General features: G+C 47.2%; 1 protein-coding gene across 1 annotated transcript in view; it reads left to right on the top strand.

Moving 5' to 3' along the window:
* LOC149461864 (uncharacterized) overlaps window positions 1-5351 on the top strand; it is a 309357-nt gene extending 304006 nt beyond the window's left edge. The window contains 1 exon segment of the mRNA XM_089677653.1: window positions 4505-5351. Coding sequence (XP_089533779.1) covers window positions 4505-5283 — 779 coding nt within the window. The 3' untranslated portion in view covers window positions 5284-5351.
* Window positions 5352-21885: the final 16534 nt, after the last annotated feature.

Raw genomic sequence — 21885 nt, 5'->3', positions numbered from 1 at the left:
GATTCACGGACAGTCCAGGCAGAGAAAATAGGGAGATTCACAGATAGTCCAGGCAGGGAAAATAGGGAGATTCACGGATAGTCCAGGCAGGGAAAATAGGGAGATTCATGGATAGTCCAGTCAGGGAAAGGAGGGAGATTCACGGATAGTCCAGGCAGGGAAAGGAGGGAGATTCACGGATAGTCCAGGCAGGGAAAATAGGGAGATTCACGGACAGTCCAGGCAGGGAAAATAGGGAGATTCATGGATAGTCCAGGCAGAGAGAATAGGGGGATTCACAGATAGTCCAGGCAGGGAAAGTAGGGAGATTCACAGATAGTCCAGGCAGGGAAAGTAGGGAGATTCACAGACAGTCCAGGCAGGGAAAATAGGGAGATTCACGGATAGTCCAGGCAGGGAAAATAGGGAGATTCATGGATAGTCCAGTCAGGGAAAGGAGGGAGATTCACGGACAGTCCAGGCAGGGAAAGTAGGGAGATTCATGGATAGTCCAGGCAGGGAAAGTAGGGAGATTCACGGACAGTCCAGGCAGAGAAAATAGGGAGATTCACAGATAGTCCAGGCAGGGAAAATAGGGAGATTCACGGATAGTCCAGTCAGGGAAAGGAGGGAGATTCACGGATAGTCCAGTCAGGGAAAGGAGGGAGATTCACGGATAGTCCAGGCAGGGAAAGGAGGGAGATTCACGGATAGTCCAGGCAGGGAAAATAGGGAGATTCACGGATAGTCCAGTCAGGGAAAGGAGGGAGATTCACGGACAGTCCAGGCAGAGAAAGGAAGGAGATTCATGGATAGTCCAGGCAGGGAAAGGAGGGAGATTCATGGATAGTCCAGGCAGGGAAAGGAGGGAGATTCACGGACAGTCCAGGCAGGGAAAGGAGGGAGATTCACGGACAGTCCAGGCAGGGAAAGTAGGGAGATTCATGGATAGTCCAGGCAGGGAAAGGAGGGATATTTACGGATAGTCCAGGCAAGGAAAATAGGGAGATTCATGGATAGTCCAGGCAGAGAGAATAAACCCCTTAAGATGAACCCCTTCAGGGGGAGGAGTTGATGATAATATATTTGCTCCCAAAGCTGGCCTACATGGTTCAGTTTTATCGTTCAGCCAGCGGGATGACCATAAAAACTGAAGTGATTCCCCCATCCACACATTGGAGGTGGAGGGGGGAATCCTCCCCGCTGCACTCTTGTATTCTGACAATGGGGGGACTCCTCTGCTCTCAGAATACACAGATCAGCACTGAAGCTATTGGCTGCAGCCGCTGGGGGAGTGGCTTTTATCCGGCAGTGGCCACACATGGATGGAAATGTGAGCGATCCCTGCTGAACCAGCTGAATTTCCATGGATCTATGGTCACCTTCAGTGACTTCCTCCCCTCCCCCTCATCTCCTTCATGATGGAAGTCATGCTGAGATCATCTCCCATTGGCTGAGCAATATTCTCATTTGTCTCTCAGCTCCTTCTTGCTATTCCTCGTCCTGCCTGTTGTTTCCTTGGATTGATTTTCTGTGTAGTGACCCCGGCTTGGTCTCTTGGATGCGCTCGTCTGTTGCTTGCCCTGACCTTTCTCCTGATTCCTGGATCTCCTCCTCATCTCTCCTCCATATCCTCTTACACAGCTTTTCTCCACACCTGCAGTGACCCTGGGGGGAGGAAACTTGGCACCAGCACGCCGCCAAATCCATCCCCACCATTAGGGGCTCTGGAGACAATTGTCTGCTATTTACACTCCGTTCCTCCGCACGTCACCTGATCACATGACAGCTTACTTCCACAGATTCCGGACAGATTTCTGGATGGTAAAGGTCAAAGTTCACTCTTCAGTTTAGGAGAGGTAGGACGCACCCAGGAACAAGGATTTGGTTTGCATGGGAGCCTCATATAGAGGACCCCTCAAATCTCCCCATCCAAATGTCCCTCCATCCAGAGTCTATATGTCCTATGACATCACACTGACCTCACAGCTCCTCCTTCCAATGTCCCTCCATCCGGAGTCAGAGAATCCTATGACATCACACTGACCTCACAGCTCCTCCCCCCAATGTCCCTCCATCCGGAGTCAGAGAATCCTATGACATCACACTGACCTCACAGCTCCTCCTCCCAATGTCCCTCCATCCGGAGTCAGAGATTCCTATGACATCACACTGACCTCACAGCTCCTCCCCCCAATGTCCCTCCATCCGGAGTCAGAGAATCCTATGACATCACACTGACCTCACAGCTCCTCCTCCCAATGTCCCTCCATCCTGAGTCAGAGATTCCTATGACATCACACTGACCTCACAGCTCCCCCTCCCAATGTCCCTCCATCCGGAGTCAGAGAATCCTATGACATCACACTGACCTCACAGCTCCCCCTCCCAATGTCCCTCCATCCGGAGTCAGAGAATCCTATGACATCACACTGACCTCACAGCTCCCCCTCCCAATGTCCCTCCATCCGGAGTCAGAGAATCCTAGGACATCACACTGACCTCACAGCTCCTCCTCCCAATGTCCCTCCATCCAGAGTCAGAGAATCCTATGACATCACACTGACCTCACAGCTCCTCCCCCCAATGTCCCTCCATCCAGAGGCAGAGAATCCTATGACATCACACTGACCTCACAGCTCCTCCCCCCAATGTCCCTCCATCCAGAGGCAGAGAATCCTATGACATCACACTGACCTCACAGCTCCTCCTCCCAATGTCCCTCCATCTGATTTTTTCTGATGCTCTTAGGATGTGGGGTCCCTTGGTATCCTCACATGTAAAGTGGGACTGTTGGTCCTGCGTTGTATGTAATGACATCAGAATGCTGCAACAAGCCTATACCCTGCGTAGTGTGGGGGTCCTGTGGGGGGGAATTATACCTCAGCCTGAAGTGGGGCTTTAATAAAATGGAGACCTGAATGGAGAGGTGAGGAGGATTCTGGGAATATCATTTGATGTGACTCTTTGTGTTCAGATGTAGAGTTTTCCTCCTGTGAAGTCTGGAGATCATATGACATCACATTGCCTCCACCTCCCTCCCTGATAGAAGAGAGAAAGAAGAAGAAGATTCTAGAAGTCACCAGAGAGATCACTGAGCTGCTGACAGGAGAGGTGAGCGGTGCCGGGAATTCTGGGACATTCTCCAGTAACAGACAAGGGATGTGTCTGGATGGTGACTGTATCATTGTGTGTGTCAGGTTCCTATAAGGTGTCAGGGTGTCACTGTCTATTTCTCCATGGAGGAGTGGGAGTATTTAGAAGGACACAAGGATCTCTACAAGGACGTCATGATGGACAATCAGCCGCCCCTCACATCACCGGGTAAGAGGAGACTTTATTGTAAAGGAGAGAGCAGTACGGAGGATCCACCTAGATCCCCCATCATCTGATAAACACATAGAAACAATGGATTCAGTCAGTGTGTGTGTTTCCTACAGATGGATCCAGTCATGGGAACCCACCAGAGAGATGTCCCCGTCCTCTGTATTCCTGGGATTCCACACAGGAAGGTCACACCATCCCTCACCATCATCAGGTAGATGAGGAACAATCACTGATAGTATCATTAGGATCTGTACATTTTCTGCATTGTTACCATTGATGTCATTTTTATTATATATTCAGAGTGGAAACCTGAGAGATCCTAAAGTTGAGGTTAAAGAAGAGATAAAAGAGGAGGAGGATGAGGATGGGGGGATGGAGGAGTCAGAGCTTCTAGAAGAACACAAAGATCTGTACCAGGACACCATGGAGGAGTCATCCAGCTACAGGAACCCACCAGAGAGTTTTCCCCCTCCTCTGTATTCCCGGGATTCCACACAGGGAGGTCACACCATCCCTCACTATTACAAGGTTGGTGGGATGGAGAATCTAGAACATGGACTTGTAAAGATGATGTGTGGATTTTTTTATGTGACCTTATATTTTACAGATGATATTTTCTCTCATTTCCTTGATTTAGAGTGGAGATCCAATCGATATAGAATTTGAGGTGAAAGCAGAAGAAGAAGAGGCGTATGTGAGGGATGATCAGCAGTCTATGGAGGAGGATGGAATAACGGGGACATTTATAGAGGAGGACACTCCTACAGAGATCAGCACAGGTGGGTCATGAACACTAAATCCATTCCTCCACCCATACTGCTCACTGATTGGTCCAGAGTAGGGCGGGGACTGGGTGATATCAGCCTGTAATACCCTGGTCACTTTCCTGAGCTGTGCTCTCCATCTTGCCTGATGTGGGCGGAGTCCTGGTTTGGGGGAACCAATCAGCTCCTGTCTAGTAATCCTCTTTGTCTTTGTATTTTAGTCCATGGCCGGGAGATGAGGAAAACCTCCGAGGATTGTCTCACTTTGTCTCCAGACTGGAAAGTAGAAGATGAGGACATCACACAGTATAGTCCAGGAGAAAACCCGGCTCCCTCCAATGTCCATCCGGCACCACCCAGTGTAGATGGACCATCGGATTCCTCGTATCCTGAGGAACCTCAGACTGTGCGGGACCGGGCCGGCCTTCCAACAGAGAAGAGGTTCTCCTGTACTGAGTGCGGGAAGGGTTTCTGTTTTAAATCCCATCTTAATGTGCATAAAAGATCTCACACAGGGGAGAAGCCGTATTCCTGTCCTGAGTGCGGGAAATGTTTTTCAGACAAGTCACATCTTTCCAGACATCAGAGATTGCATGTGGGTGAGAAGCCATATTCATGTCCTGAGTGCGGGAAATGTTTTGCACAAAAATCAGATCTTGTCAAACATGAAAGGTCTCACACAGGTGAGAAGCCATATTCCTGTTCTGAGTGTGGGAAATGTTTTGCACAAAAGTTCATTCTTTACAGTCATCAGAGATCTCACACGGAGGAGAAGCCGTATTCCTGTCCTGAGTGCGGGAAGTGTTTTTCATACAAGTCACATCTTTCCAGACATCTGAGATTGCATGTAGGCGAGAAGCCGTATTCATGTACTGAGTGTGGGAAATGTTTTGTACAAAAATCAGAACTTGCCGTACATCAGAGGTCTCACACTGGGGAGAAGCTATATTCCTGTCCACAGTGTGGGAAATGTTTTACAACGCATTCCAGTCTTTACAAACATAAGAGATCTCACACAGGGGAGAAGCCGTATTCCTGTTCTGAGTGCAGCAAATGTTTTATACGAAAATCAGAACTTGTCATACATTTGAGGTCTCACACGGGTGAAAAGCCATACTCCTGTTCTGAGTGCGGGAAATGTTTTTCACAGAAGTTCACTCTTTACAAACATCATCAGAGGTCTCACACAGGGGAGGAGGCTACTTACAAGTGAGTGTGGGAAATTGTAAAAAAATCAGAACTTGTCATACAATAAAGATCTCACAAGGTGGAGAAGCCGTATTCCTGTCCTGAGTGTGGGAAATGTTTTCAGTGAAGTCCAGTCTTTACAAACATCAGAGATCTCACACAGAGGAGAAGCCACTTTCCTGTCCTGAGTGAGGGAAATGTTCCTCACTGAAGTCCTGTCTTCCTGTACATCAGGGATCCCACACAACCCTGGAGGTGTATTTGTGCCTTGAGTGCGGGAAATGTCTTCTAGATGAATGTTGCTGGACATCCCAGCTCTCATGTGGGGAAGAAGCACACCCTGATATACACCTCAGATATACTCCATGGCTGATCTTCATCATGGAAGGAACAGTTCATAAGGAGATCAGAGGTCCCCAAAGACATGGATGAAGTGTGGGACCAGGTTGGCCATTGATGGCAGGAGAAGAACTCAGTGATTGGCTGAGTACATTTTGTGGTGGGAGATTTTGTAGTCTATTTTTTAAAAATCATTAATGGAACGAATGTGAGCGACATTCACCCAGCAGTGATGAATATTGGGTGTATTTTATCTCACACTGATTTCCTTGGCTCCATCTAGTGGCCATAATACAGTACTGTAATATTTGTATTCAGTGAGGTATTTTCAGGACTCATACCCCATTGTGGTCTCTAGATGGAGCTGATGATCAAAGGAAATTATTGTTTTACAGTAAACTGGAATTATTGCTCTCACTCTGACATTCGCTGCGATACCTCACATGTTTCATGCAACTGCTGTTTACATACGTGTGCTGGACTTACATGTAGAATTGCATGATGTTTACCAACATCCCATCTGTTAGCTTGGACAGCGACAGGTCCTCTTTATTAAGAGATTTAAGTCTTAAACACCCCTGATCCATCCAAGCAGCCGATCAATGAGAAATGTGTTTGATGAGCTGCATCCCGGGTGTATCGGCCGGGTAAACACCGAACCAACACAGGAAGAGATGAAATCCTTGTCATTTCTGGCTTCATTCAGCACAGAGGAGCTGGAGGAATGGATGTTCCTCCTTCTCCACTGTGTGCAGCTGACCGCTTACAGTGGTCCCAGGGTCCCTGGTGGAACTGAAGAGCCCAGGACTGGTGGTGGGAGGGGGCCCTTCATATGCTGTAAAAGTGATCTGCAGCTGTATAGAACCTCCAATCACTTCTATGTGATATTTTATTGCCATTGTAAATCAATGAAGAACATTCGATCAGCTCAGCAGTCTGATACAATTATGTTTGTACCCCCATTCACACAGGTGGAATGTACATGGACTTTCACTGGGGGAATTGCTAAGCAAAGTATTTATGATTGGCCCCTAAATGTCAGGAGTCGTTCATTTAACTAGTTGGTGACCTCCCATCCACAATGTATTGCGGACGAGTAGCGACTCCTGTAAGGTGCTCAATACTTGCGGGTTCAAAGCGCACATGTGCGTACCCCCTCGCTGACCCCGCTGCCATTCTATGCAGGAACAGTTCATTAGCGGGTCCCAGCCAATGACTTTGCCCGGCACCCTGCTGGTCTCCTGCAATGATTGGAGAAGCAGTCATGAGCCTATGTTAGTAAACACGGGATCTAGCTGATTCTCCTCTTCATGGACCCTTTTTGGTCCCAGAAGAGATAAGACAGACACTGTGACACATTGTAGATGAAAGCACATTTTACACACACGTTAGATTAGCACATTTAACCCTTTGATTGCCCCCTGACACCCAGACAATGCCATTAGTACAGTGTCAGTGTACAGTATTATTCACTGATCACCGTATTACTGCCACTGCGGATAGCATCAGGGTCAACTATCGCACCCACGTTATAGGTCGCTGATCACCGTATTACTGCCACTGCGGATAGCATCAGGATCAACTATCGCACCCACGTTATAGGTCGCTGATCACCGTATTACCGCCACTGCGGATAGCATCAGGGTCAACTATCGCACCCACGTTATAGGTCGCTGATCACCGTATTACTGCCACTGCGGATAGCATCAGGATCAACTATCGCACCCACGTTATAGGTCTCCGATCACCGTATTACTGCCACTGCGGATAGCATCAGGATCAACTATCGCACCCACGTTATAGGTCGCTGATCACCGTATTACCGCCACTGCGGATAGCATCAGGATCAACTATCGCACCCACGTTATAGGTCGCTGATCACCGTATTACCGCCACTGCGGATAGCATCAGGGTCAACTATCGCACCCACGTTATAGGTCGCTGATCACCGTATTACCGCCACTGCGGATAGCATCAGGGTCAACTATCGCACCCACGTTATAGGTCGTTGATCACCGTATTACCGCCACTGCGGATAGCATCAGGATCAACTATCGCACCCACGTTATAGGTCGCTGATCACCGTATTACCGCCACTGCGGATAGCATCAGGATCAACTATCGCACCCACGTTATAGGTCGCTGATCACCGTATTACTACCACTGCGGATAGCATCAGGGTCAACTATCGCACCCACGTTATAGGTCGCTGATCACCGTATTACCGCCACTGCGGATAGCATCAGGGTCAACTATCGCACCCACGTTATAGGTCGCTGATCACCGTATTACTGCCACTGCGGATAGCATCAGGATCAACTATCGCACCCACGTTATAGGTCGCTGATCACCGTATTACTGCCACTGCGGATAGCATCAGGGTCAACTATCGCACCCACGTTATAGGTCGCTGATCACCGTATTACTGCCACTGCGGATAGCATCAGGATCAACTATCGCACCCACGTTATAGGTCTCCGATCACCGTATTACTGCCACTGCGGATAGCATCAGGATCAACTATCGCACCCACGTTATAGGTCGCTGATCACCGTATTACCGCCACTGCGGATAGCATCAGGATCAACTATCGCACCCACGTTATAGGTCGCTGATCACCGTATTACCGCCACTGCGGATAGCATCAGGATCAACTATCGCACCCACGTTATAGGTCGCTGATCACCGTATTACCGCCACTGCGGATAGCATCAGGGTCAACTATCGCACCCACGTTATAGGTCGCTGATCACCGTATTACCGCCACTGCGGATAGCATCAGGGTCAACTATCGCACCCACGTTATAGGTCGTTGATCACCGTATTACCGCCACTGCGGATAGCATCAGGGTCAACTATCGCACCCACGTTATAGGTCGCTGATCACCGTATTACCGCCACTGCGGATAGCATCAGGGTCAACTATCGCACCCACGTTATAGGTCGCTGATCACCGTATTAATCACCGTATTACTGCCACTGCGGATAGCATCAGGATCAACTATCACACCCACGTTATAGGTCGCTGATCACCGTATTACCGCCACTGCGGATAGCATCAGGATCAACTATCGCACCCACGTTATAGGTCGCTGATCACCGTATTACTGCCACTGCGGATAGCATCAGGATCAACTATCGCACCCACGTTATAGGTCGCTGATCACCGTATTACTGCCACTGCGGATAGCATCAGGGTCAACTATCGCACCCACGTTATAGGTCGCTGATCACCGCCATTACTAGGAGAGTGTTTGTACAGATCAATCTATTGATCACAAACAGAACTATACTAGTCCCCCTTAGTATAGTGTCCCCAAAAACAAAGTGTTATCAGGATCAGCCCGTTCACTCCCAGCACCTGCATTTAGCTCTTCTGCCCCCACAACAAGTGCAGTGTCAGTACATCATTGTTATCTGTGATACATTGTACACAAAACAGCAGTGTTATAAAGATCAGGCTTGATCTCTGCTAGCACTAGCAGGTGATTTGTTTTTTAGTGGCGGTTAAAGCAGTCCCTGTCAGCCAGGAGCTCTTTTTCGGAGCTCTTCTTCCCATGGATCGCACTAGGTACCTCTAAATTTAATGCCTAAAATGTTCCAACAAAAGTACTCTAGTGAAGAGGTCTACAGGACTGAGCTTGTCAGATGAAAGTGAAGGGGAAGCCTCTCTGACAGATTCTGCCTCAGAATATGAACCTGTAGAGAGTTGTGTCACTCCCAGAAAGCTCTGACAATGGAGAAGAGGTCCCTGTTAAGATCAGACCCCAGGTACCTGAAGTACTAAGAATGCATGACTACCTTTTGGTGAACTGGCAGTCACCAGCAGCTTAGTACATCCTGGCATTTTACACTCCAGCAATCCAAGCTGGTGAGGTGGCGAGTCCCATAGGTGCAGTCCAAACTGGTGAGGTGACGAGTCCCATAAGTGCAGTCCAAGCTGGTGAGGTGGCGAGTCCCATAAGTGCAGTCCAAGCTGGTGAGGTGGCGAGTCCCATAAGTGCAGTCCAAGCTGGTGAGGTGGCGAGTCCCATAAGTGCAGTCCAAGCTGGTGAGGTGGCGAGTCCCATAAGTGCAGTCCAAGCTGGTGAGGTGGCGAGCCCCATAAGTGCAGTCCAAGCTGGTGAGGTGGCGAGCCCCATAAGTGTAGTCCAAACTGGTGAGGTGACTAGAACTAGTAGCCACCAAGAATTTGCACACAGGAACGTAGAGCCCATAGTGTCCTTCTGGATGTGCTTACAAATCCTAATTGGCAGCCCACAAATTCTGCAGCACCCATACTTCCCCCATTCACTGCCCAACCAGAAATTTAGGTGGAAACAGCAAATGTAACTACTCCCCTTGATTTTGTTAAGCTGGTTCTCTCAGAAGATCTGTATAATTTGATTGTGGGTCCAAGCAATTTATATGCTGACCAGTACATGGCCACCAACTCAAATTCAAACCTTGTCAGAATATTTGCATAGAAACCTATCATGGTTTACAAATGTAAATCTTTTTGGGCCTAACCCTCAACACAGACATTTCCAAGTGACCATGAATTAGAGTTCCAATATCTCCTCGGTGTTCTGCAGACAGATAGACATTTCCCGATGACTTATGTTGTACAGATTCCTCGTGTTCCCAGATATGAGCTCATACATTGGACTTGTCCTACTTTCTCCAACCAGGAGTGAATGGACTTGGCAAGATACTCTCCGTATGTGGAGGACACGTGGCCTGGTATGGTTGTGGAGGTGGGGGAAGTGCATGCATGTCCTCCCCCTTCCTGGCCAGGCAGGCTACAGACTGGGATATGGGTCTAGGATGGATTTTGTGGGGGACCCCATAAGTTTTGGGGTTTTGTTTTAAGGATTTGGTATGAATTTATCCCCTCCCTCCTAGATTGTAAGCTCAAAAGAGTAGGGCCCTCGAACCCCTTGTGTTTTGTTTTGTTTTGTTACTGTACTGTCTCATGTACTGTCCCCCACTATAATGTACAGCGCTGAGCAAACCTTTCGACGAGATATAAATAATGTATAATAATAATATAGTAATAATAATTTTGGTGGAGACCACGTGCTATTTTTTTACATGGTGTCTCCCTTGAAATCCATTCTAAACCTGAAAGGCCTGGTATGAATTTTATGGGTGACACCCCATGCCACCCCATGCCACCCCAGAAAACCGCAGCTGACACCTGAATGGAATGAGCAGGAATTCATTACTGGTTGTCAGGATGCCTGGGGTTGCTGGTTCTCTACTAGAGATGAGCCCAACTGCCCGGGGTTCAGTCCAAGCAAGGTTCAGAGAAGTTTCCATGCCAATTCCAAATCCCATCAAAATCAATGGGAGCAAAATCAAAAGGCCCATTTTCTAGGCCAATAGGTGTGAGAAAATAGCATGGGGAAGGGAGGGGCACTGTCATGGGGAACATGTACCAGTGCAAAATAAGTTTTTCAAAAATTCCACATTCAGCCAGGAGCGGGAATTTTTCTTAAATAATAAAATGTCCAATTCCTTTAACCTCTTCATCTCTGGAGAAATGTTTTCCTTTTTGTACACATGTATAAATCTGCATTTGTCTCGAGTAAATAGATACCAAACAAATAGATACCAAACAAATAGATACCAAACAAGTCAAGTCTTACAATTGTGTGCGCCTGAGACATGGCAAAGAATGACGGCCCCTGAAAATCTCCATAGGAGACACTTTAAAGCCTTTACTGCTCATCAGTATAGAGACAACTGTGATCTGTGGTGGTGGAATGATTCCTCTCACTGCGACATTCGTGGCGATACCTCACGTGTGGTGCAATCACATACACACCCTTTGTGTACTTTTGTGTTTTCAGGGCAACGGGGGTTATGTTTAATTTTTTAATAAATGTTATTGTCATTTGTATTTTTGTACTTGTGTATTTATTTCCTATTTAGCTGCATTGCTATCACAAGGAGTTAATAACCCCCCACTGTCACATGATTGGTCAGGTGACAGGTCCTCTTTATGAGACATCGGGGCTCTATTAGACCTCCAATGTCTCCTCTACCCTCCAATGCACAGATGGCGCTCAGTTAGATGCTTCCTTGGCTGGATCACCCGGGGAATGATGGCTCAGAAACGGGAAACACTCAGAACTGAGGACTGCCGGCTTCATTCAGTGCAGAGGAGATTGGGGAATGGACGTTCACCTGTCTCCTCCATCTTGGCCTCCTGAAGGCACTGGATGTGGTCTCAGGATCCCAGAATGAGTCCAAGAATCATGCGGGGAGGAAGGGGGAGCTGTGATGGGGGCCTCACCACCTGCAGTGTAAATGGGATCAGGCAGTTATACAGCCACCAGGATCACTTTTACTGTGCAGCTGGGAGGCGGCTGAAGGAAACAAGCACTGCTACTGCTGCCATCAGCTTGTGAGGGTCTGTATGATGTTTCAAAAGAAAAAAGGAAAACTGAAATTTAATGCATTTTTTTCTTTGTAAATGTCACTTTTTCTGTAGCCCCTCCTACAGCAAGAATTAAAAAACTTATAGATCCCCTGAATACATACTGGACCCTCTGAGTCTAAGAGTCTATGGGGGTACCTCATACAAAAAAGTGTGTGCCCCCCAGAAAATCCATAGCAGACCCTTAATCCAAGCATGCAGCCTGGCTGACCAGGAAAGGGGGAGGGAAGAGGGTGTGGCCCCATCCCCCTCCTGAACCATACCAGGACATGTGCTCTCAATATGGGGTACCTTGCCAAGGGGGACCCCCTGTGGCAATGCACCTTGTCCCCATATAGATGAGGACTAGGGCCCCATCCCCACACCCTGGCATGTGATTGTGGCGGGTCTGTGGTCAGGCAGTTCATCAGAATCTGGAATGCCCAGACACCGACCCCCCATATCAGTGAGTTTGGGGTACATAATACACAGCACCCCTACTGTGGGGGTAGGTGGTCAATGAAAGAAGTGATCACACCGGGATTCTGGATGGAAGGATAGCTTGGGGGATCCTCTGAGGTGTGTGGGGATCACTTGTCTGCTCCACAGACCTCAGATTGTATGAAAGATTTGTATCTGCCTGTGTGTGTCCAGCCAGTCCCATGTGGAAGTGTCTCCCTCAAGTGGTGGTCAGCAGTATTGCAGGCTGTGAGATCCATATCATTGCTGGCATTATCTTCCCAGAGAAAGCTCCACCCTCATTCCTCCTCCACCAATCAAGGATCTCATTCCAGTTATCCAGTCACCATGGGCAGGATTTCCTTAACACCCATCATTGGTACAACATCAAGATAAAACCTTGAGGTAAAATAAGCCCCATTGTTGGTGTCACTGAGATAAAATAAGCCCCATTGTTGGTGTCAGTGAGATAAAATAAGCCCCATTGTTGGTGTCACTGAGATAAAATAAGCCCCATTGTTGGTGTCACTGAGATAAAATAAGCCCCATTGTTGGTGTCACTGAGATAAAATAAGCCCCATTGTTGGTGTCAGTGAGAACTAAGTGTACCCCAGCCCAGCATTGGTGGTCAGTGGTGGTCCTTACCTGATCCCACCCTCCCGCTGCCTCTCTTCTGATGTTGGAGTTCCACTTTCCCTGTCAGAAAGGAGATGCCGGCTCCCAGCAGTCGGGTGTCATTGCAGTGCCTGGTGATGGCAGAGCTCCCGGCTGTCCCTCCTTCCTCCTCCTTGGTCTCTCATTCGGCTTGGATCTCTATAGTTGGATATAAAATGCTCTATTTATCTATCAGGAAGTGTTTCCCGGGGCTAAACCTTCCCTCCAACGTCTACATTTCTGGATTAGTACATTTCTAAAGCCGGTATAAAGGAATAGAAGTATAAACAGCACTTGTGGGGTTATCTCATCATTTCTTTGTATCATTCTCCTTTAGGGGGCGTGGCAGGGGGTGTGTCCTGTGTCTTCATACCTTTACTTGATACGTGATGGAACCCAGAGAGTGTTCAAGGTGTCATCACCTCACTGCCACTCTGCATGGAGTCCTGGAATCTGTGAGACATGGACATGATGGAACAGGAGACTAAATTCCGGAACTGTCCCTCATCATCTGGGACACTGGGCACCAATGACAGAGCCGGGGCCACACTACCAGACATTTCTCAGGGCTGCAGCTCCTCTGACCTCCACTAGGTGGTGATCACAGACAGGAAGTCTCTCTGGAAGACAGAAAGTAATATTAGGTACAGACAGGAAGTTCCATGTGGGAGGAAGCAGAGAGAAGACATTGGTGGAAGTGGCAGCAGAGGAGGTAATAAGATGTTATTTCCTATTTACACCCAGTAACCCCTGTCATGTCCATCCTCTTCCTCCATAGTCATGTCCATTCTCTTCCTCCATAGTCATGTCCATCCTCTTCCCCCATAGTCACTGTTACGTCTTTTGTCTCCAGCAGATGATGATACACACATATATAGTGTGGGAACCCAGATGAACCCTTCAGGGGGAGGAGTTGATGATAATATATTTGCTCCCAAAGCTGGCCTACATGGTTCAGTTTTATTGTTCAGCCAGCGGGATGAGAGAAAAAGATTGAAGTGATTCCCCCATCCACACATTGGAGGTGGATGGGGGAATCCTCCCCGCTGCACTCTTGTATTCTGACAATGGGGGGACTCCTCCGCTCTCAGAATACACAGATCAGCACTGAAGCTATTGGCTGCAGCCGCTGGGGGAGTGGCTTTTATCCGGCAGTGGCCACACATGGATGGAAATGTGAGCGATCCCTGCTGAACCAGCTGAATTTCCATGGATCTATGGTCACCTTCAGTGACTTCCTCCCCTCCCCCTCATCTCCTTCATGATGGAAGTCATGCTGAGATCATCTCCCATTGGCTGAGCAATATTCTCATTTGTCTCTCAGCTCCTTCTTGCTATTCCTCGTCCTGCCTGTTGTTTCCTTGGATTGATTTTCTGTGTAGTGACCCCGGCTTGGTCTCTTGGATGCGCTCGTCTGTTGCTTGCCCTGACCTTTCTCCTGATTCCTGGATCTCCTCCTCATCTCTCCTCCATATCCTCTTACACAGCTTTTCTCCACACCTGCAGTGACCCTGGGGGGAGGAAACTTGGCACCAGCACGCCGCCAAATCCATCCCCACCATTAGGGGCTCTGGAGACAATTGTCTGCTATTTACACTCCGTTCCTCCGCACGTCACCTGATCACATGACAGCTTACTTCCACAGATTCCTGACAGATTTCTGGATGGTAAAGGTCAAAGTTCACTCTTCAGTTTAGGAGAGGTAGGACGCACCCAGGAACAAGGATTTGGTTTGTATGGGAGCCTCATATAGAGGACCTCTCAAATCTCCCCATCCAAATGTCCCTCCATCCAGAGTCTATATGTCCTATGACATCACACTGACCTCACAGCTCCTCTCCCAATGTTCCTCCATCCAGAGTCAGAGAATCCTATGACATCACGCCGACCTCACAGATCCTCCTCCCAGTGTCCCTCCATCCAGAGTCAGAGAATCCTATGACATCACACTGACCTCATAGCTCCTCCTTCCAATGTCCCTCCATCCAGAGTCAGAGAATCCTATGACATCACACTGACCTCACAGCTCCTCCCCCCAATGTCCCTCCATCCAGAGTCAGGGAATCCTATGACATCACACTGACCTCACAGCTCCTCCCCCCAATGTCCCTCCATCTGGATTTTTTCTGATGCTCTTAGGATGTGGGGGCCCCTTTGTATCCTCACATGTAAAGTGGGACTGTTGGTCCTGCGTTGTATGTAATGACATCAGAATGCTGCAACAAGCCTATACCCTGCGTAGTGTGGGGGTCCTGTGGGGGGGACATTATACCTCAGCCTGAAGTGGGGCTTTAATAAAATGGAGACCTGAATGGAGAGGTGAGGAGGATTCTGGGAATATCATTTGATGTGACTCTTTGTGTTCAGATGTAGAGTTTTCCTCCTGTGAAGTCTGGAGATCATATGACATCACATTGCCTCCACCTCCCTCCCTGATAGAAGAGAGAAAGAAGAAGAAGATTCTAGAAGTCACCAGAGAGATCACTGAGCTGCTGACAGGAGAGGTGAGCGGTGCCGGGAATTCTGGGACATTCTCCAGTAACAGACAAGGGATGTGTCTGGATGGTGACTGTATCATTGTGTGTGTCAGGTTCCTATAAGGTGTCAGGGTGTCACTGTCTATTTCTCCATGGAGGAGTGGGAGTATTTAGAAGGACACAAGGATCTCTACAAGGACGTCATGATGGACAATCAGCCGCCCCTCACATCACCGGGTAAGAGGAGACTTTATTGTAAAGGAGAGAGCAGTACGGAGGATCCACCTAGATCCCCCATCATCTGATAAACACATAGAAACAATGGATTCAGTCAGTGTGTGTGTTTCCTACAGATGGATCCAGTCATGGGAACCCACCAGAGAGATGTCCCCGTCCTCTGTATTCCCCGGGATTCCACACAGGAAGGTCACACCATCCCTCACCATCATCAGGTAGATGATGACAATTATTGGTAGTTGTGATTTATACACAGCATGTTTGTTACAATGAATGTTTTATTATATCTTTCAGAGTGGAATCCTCGGGGATGATAATATTGATGTTAAAGAAGAGTATAAAGAGGAGGATGAGGAGTATGGAGTGATGGAGGAGTTTTCAGAAGGACACAAGGATATGATGGAGCCACCTAATACCAGGAACCCACCAGAGAGATGTCCCCGTCCTCTGTATTCCTGGGATTCCACACAGGAAGGTCACACCATCCCTCACTATTACAAGGTTGGTGGGATGGAGCATCTAGAACATGGACTTGTGGAGACAATGTGTGGATATTTTATGTGACCTTATATTTTACAGATGATATTCTCTCTCATTTCCTTGATTTAGAGTGGAGATCCAATCGATATAGAATTTGAGGTGAAAGCAGAAGAAGAAGAGGCGTATGTGAGGGATGATCAGCAGTCTATGGAGGAGGATGGAATAACGGGGACATTTATAGAGGAGGACACTCCTACAGAGATCAGCACAGGTGGGTCATGAACACTAAATCCATTCCTCCACCCATACTGCTCACTGATTGGTCCAGAGTAGGGCGGGGACTGGGTGATATCAGCCTGTAATCCCCTGGTCACTTTCCTGAGCTGTGTTCCCCGTCCTGTATTCCTGGATTTCTCTCGGATAATCTTCCTTCTCTGTGCTGCAGACACAATTTATGTATCTAGACTGGATTTATGGAGGTTCTGGGGTTCAGCTGGCAGCATAATTCTGATTAATGGGTGTTACTTGACATAGACACCTGGGGCATGTGATTTGGGTTTTCTTCCCCATTCCCGGGTCTAGTAAGATCTCTGACAGAACATTTCTCCCAGGGTTCCTTGCTCTGTTATCTGCTGGCTGTGCCGGGTGGAGGGATATGTCTGTAGTGTCTCAGCCCCAAGTCACTGAGTGCAGTCTCAGGAGATGGGAGGCAGCGGTGTGGGATCTCTGCAACTTGTCTACAGTAAACATTTAAGCTTCCACTGATTACTGAATACAATATTATGAGTCCTGACCCTTATACTGTATAATTTATATTGTACATTACATACTCCTGACCCCTGCACTATATACTCTATGTTGTACATTACATACTCCTGACCCCTGCACTATATACTCTGTTGTACATTACATACTCCTGACCCCTGTACTATATACTCTGTTGTACATTACATACTCCTGACCCCTGCACTATATACTCTGTTGTACATTACATACTCCTGACCCCTGCACTATATACTCTGTTGTACATTACGTACTCCTGACCCCTGCACTATATACTCTTTGTTGTACATTACATACTCCTGACCCCTGCACTATATACTCTATGTTGTACATTACGTACTCCTGACCCCTGCACTATATACTCTATGTTGTACATTACGTACTCCTGACCCCTGCACTATATACTCTATGTTGTACATTACATACTCCTGACCCCTGCACTATATACTCTATGTTGTACATTACATACTCCTGACCCCTGCACTATATACTCTGTTGTGCATTACATACTCCTGACCCCTGCACTATATACTCTATGTTGTACATTACATACTCCTGACTTCTGCTCTCCCCCCACTGCTATATATACACATAATATGGATTCTCTTTTGTTCCCCCCATTTCCTCCCAGCTGGACATTTTATATCGGATTATGTGATTGGAGCACAGACTTTTACATGGTGATAATAATGTGATAACATCCTCCAACTTTGGACCCTTAAACAGAAAGTGATAATGAGGGAGGAGTCAATACCCCAATGATGGTGGTCTTCAGGATCAGTCCAGTCTTCATCTTGGTTGTTCTCCCCCCATCCTCACTCTCTGACCTCTGGTGGGGCTCAGCCCCGCTGTTCTTCATGACTAAATCATGGAGTAAATAAGGAAGTGCAGTACTTCTTGTGTTGGGAAGATGGCGATGAGTGATAGAGGGGGTGGGGACCCTCGTCCTATAATCCCCTCATCACTGTCCCTCCTATAAAAGACAGTTCTGGTTGTTTCCTCACTCTCTGACTAAGGTCCATGAATAAAGAAATGACCTGGTAGGAGATCAGAGGAGCCATTTCCTAGTTCCCTTGAGGGTGGAATTGTAAGCTCCTCAGAGACCAAGCTGCCTGATGTGGGCGGAGTCCTGGTTTGGGGGAACCAATCAGCTCCTGTCTAGTAATCCTCTTTGTCTTTGTATTTTAGTCCATGGCCGGGAGAGGAGGAAAACCTCCGAGAATTGTCTCACTTTGTCTCCAGACTGGAAAGTAGAAGATGAGGACATCACACAGTATAGTCCAGGAGAAAACCCGGCTCCCTCCAATGTCCATCCGGCACCACCCAGTGTAGATGGACCATCGGATTCCTCGTATCCTGAGGAACCTCACACTGTGCGGGACCGGGCCGGCCTTCCAACAGAGAAGAGGTTCTCCTGTACTGAGTGTGGGAAGAGGTTCTGTTCTACATACCATGTTAATGTGCATAAAAGATCTCGCACGGGGGAGAAGCCATATTCCTGTCCTGAGTGCGGGAAATGTTTTTCACAGAAGTCCATTCTTTACACACATCAGAGATCTCACACGGGAGAGAAGCCGTATTCCTGTCTTGAGTGTGGGAAAAAATTTTCACAGAAGTTCCATCTTTACACACATCAAAGATCTCACACGGGGGAGAAGGCATATTCTTGTCCTGAGTGTGGGAAACGTTTTTCAGATAAGTCCAGTCTTTACAGACATCAGAGATCTCACACAGGAGAGAAGCCGTATTCCTGTCCTGAGTGCGGGAAATGTTTTTCACTTATGTCAAACCTTTACACACATCAGAGATCTCACACAGGAGAGAAGCCGTATTCCTGTCCTGAGTGCGGGAAATGTTTTTCACAGAAGTCCAGTCTTTCCAGCCATCAGAGATCTCATGCGAGGGAGAAGCCACTTCCCTGTCCTTAGTGAGGGAAATGTTCCTCACTGAAGTCCTGTCTTCCTGTACATCAGGGGTCCCACACAACCCTGGAGGTGTATTAGTGCCTTGAGTGTGGGAAATGTCTTCTAGATGAATGTTGCTGGACATCCCAGCTCTCATGTGGGGAAGAAGCACACCCTGATATACACCTCAGATATACTCCATGGCTGATCTTCATCATGGAAGAAACAGTTGAGAAGGAGATCAGAGGCCACCAAAGACATGGATGATGTGTGGGATGGGGTTGGCCATTGATAGCAGGAGAAGAATAAAAATGGAGTCCTGCCCTGTGATTGGCTGAGTACATTTTGTGGTGGGAGATTTCACAAACATTTAGAGGTCTATTTAAAAAAAAAAGATTTAGTTGAACGAATGTGACCGGCGTTCGCCCAGCTGGGTTGAATATTGGCCGTATTTTATTTCATACTCTGATTTTCTTGGCTCCATCTAGTGGCCATAATGCAGTATTGAGATACTTTTACTGATTGAGGTATTTCATGAATAATACCTCATTATGGTCACTAGATGGAGCTGACGGTCATAGGAAATCAATGTGTTACATTTTTAAATATACATTTTTATCATATTCGTCCAATGAATTTTCTTTGAGCAGACCCCTTCATTTCCTTCTTCAGGCATGAATTCATACTAACAGCACACGCCAATTAGGCCACAACATGCTATTATCAGACCACCCATTATTTGTCTCAATCTTCCTAGGCCGGGTATCCATCCAAATACCCCGTCCCACCAATTACCAGGAACATCCTGTTTAATTCCTGAGGACAAGTCATGTAACGCCTTTATGTGTGATTGTATAGAGGTGGCATGATCACTTACATTCCGTCACAATGTTCCCAACCATGATCATTGTTAAGCAGTAAATCATCTATAGTCACTGGATTCTGAAGAACAGCTTTACGGGTTCCTTGGAGGTGGAGTAACAGTTCCTGCAAAGCCATAGAAGTACGATTCAGACTTTTATCCAGACTACATACAATAGATCCAACTAAACTAGTGTATTCAGCTTTGGAAAGCAGTGTGATGTCTGATATACAATCTTCTGATACAATCTCGGTCCTCCTTCTTGATCTTAGATCCTTCTCCATAGCTTTAGGATGCTCAGGCAATATCATACTCAGACGGCTCCAAGTACAAGGCCCTCCAGTAATATTCCTGGAATATATGAATATGTGGGATTTCCACAAGAAAACAACCATCCTAAAGGTAGTGTGACCTGTGACTGTGGCTGGGCTGTGATAGAACATGATGACAGCTCATTGGGTTATGTACTGAACTACATGTTCTATTAGACGTACAGAAAATCCTGTCCTGAGGAGATCGGGTTGTGTGATGTGGGCCATATGGAAATCTGAGATCCCAACACCGGGGAATCTCTTCAGAATCACATGTCATATTGTAACACATCTCCTGGGGGAACATTCAACGTTTTCATACCAGTCATATATTCCAGCCTTTATATGGACCTGGACAGTTCTGACAGTCCTCATACAATGACATAGATGGTCCATCATCCATTCTTACATCAGTATCATTAGTCATTACTCTGAAAATGTCCAACAAAACCGAGGTTGGGGTGGGAATGGCCATCAAACATGTAGTTAAATGATCGGCAGCATCTCTGACAGATGGAAATTGGGAACATTCATCACTCTCCTTGCCATATAAACCCAGACATTCTCTGGTTGCTTTAACAGTTCACATGGATGTCTGTGTGGGGGCAAGGGGTCAGTCTTATGAGGCTGCGGGCAAATGTACATCAAGTCCTGCGGGTGATAATAACGTACTAATCACCCAAATCAGAGAAACACAATCACTGTAAGACAACCTATTAAAAGGAAGATTTTCCAAGAGGTTTATGGATGCAAAAGTATGGACATCCTGATTAGTCTCAGTCCGTCTGTCTTCTAGTGGAACTATATCATCTACTTCTCTCTCTAACACATCTGCTTCAGGGTGTTCGACACCTTCTTCACCCTCTTTGTAGTCAACACCTCAGGTGGAAGAGAATCCAGGACTTTCTTTACCCTTGACACATGGATCCAGGCCTGAGAATCCACAGTCAGAACTGCTGTACGGGTCACGGCTGTTATCACTGTGGGCTCCCCATAAGGTGGGTCCAGGACCTTGTGCTTATGTAGGGCTTTAACAACCACATGGTCTCCAGGCATGAAAGGATGTGTTGGTTCCTGTGAGGAAAGCGGAAAAGAAAGAGAAACATCACCGTAGATGCCATTCAAAAGCCTTATACGATTCATCACATATATTTCTTGGATCAGCTCTAATTCTCCAGGCATAATCACCAGCAGACCTTTGGTCCATGGGGTAGGAAATGGTCTGTCTATTAAAATTTCAGAAGGTGACAATTTAGTTGTTTTGTTTGGTGTCATCCTGATTTCAGCCAACACTGCGGGCAGATAAGTCTCCCACTTAACAAATGTACCTCCAGTAGCTTTCCTCAACTTCTCCTTGATTGTCCTGCTCATCCTCTCTACCATTCCTGAACTCTGCGGGTGATAAGGGATGTAAAATTTCCATTGAATAACCATTCATTTGGCTACCTGTTGAGTCACTTTGGATGTGAATGATGGGCCCTTGTCTGAATCAATCACCAGAGGGCATCTCCATCTTGAGATAATTTCCTTGCACAACATTTTGGCCACAGTGGACGCATCCTCTTTGTTAGTGATAAAAACCTCCGGCCATTTGGAAAATGTATCCACTATAACCAGCAGATACCTCTCTTGTTAGGCATGTGTGTAAAATCAGTCTGTAATTCCTCAAAAGACCCCGTGGTGGAGGAAGATGGTCATGTTGGCCATACTGATATCCT

The sequence above is a fragment of the Staurois parvus genome, unplaced genomic scaffold (assembly GCF_062004578.1).
Source record: "Staurois parvus isolate SC_StPar_1 unplaced genomic scaffold, SC_StPar_1.0 ptg000191l, whole genome shotgun sequence".
Lineage (NCBI taxonomy): Eukaryota > Metazoa > Chordata > Amphibia > Anura > Ranidae > Staurois > Staurois parvus.
Note: the sequence above shows the minus strand (reverse complement) of the source record. Positions and strands in the feature narration are given on the sequence as shown.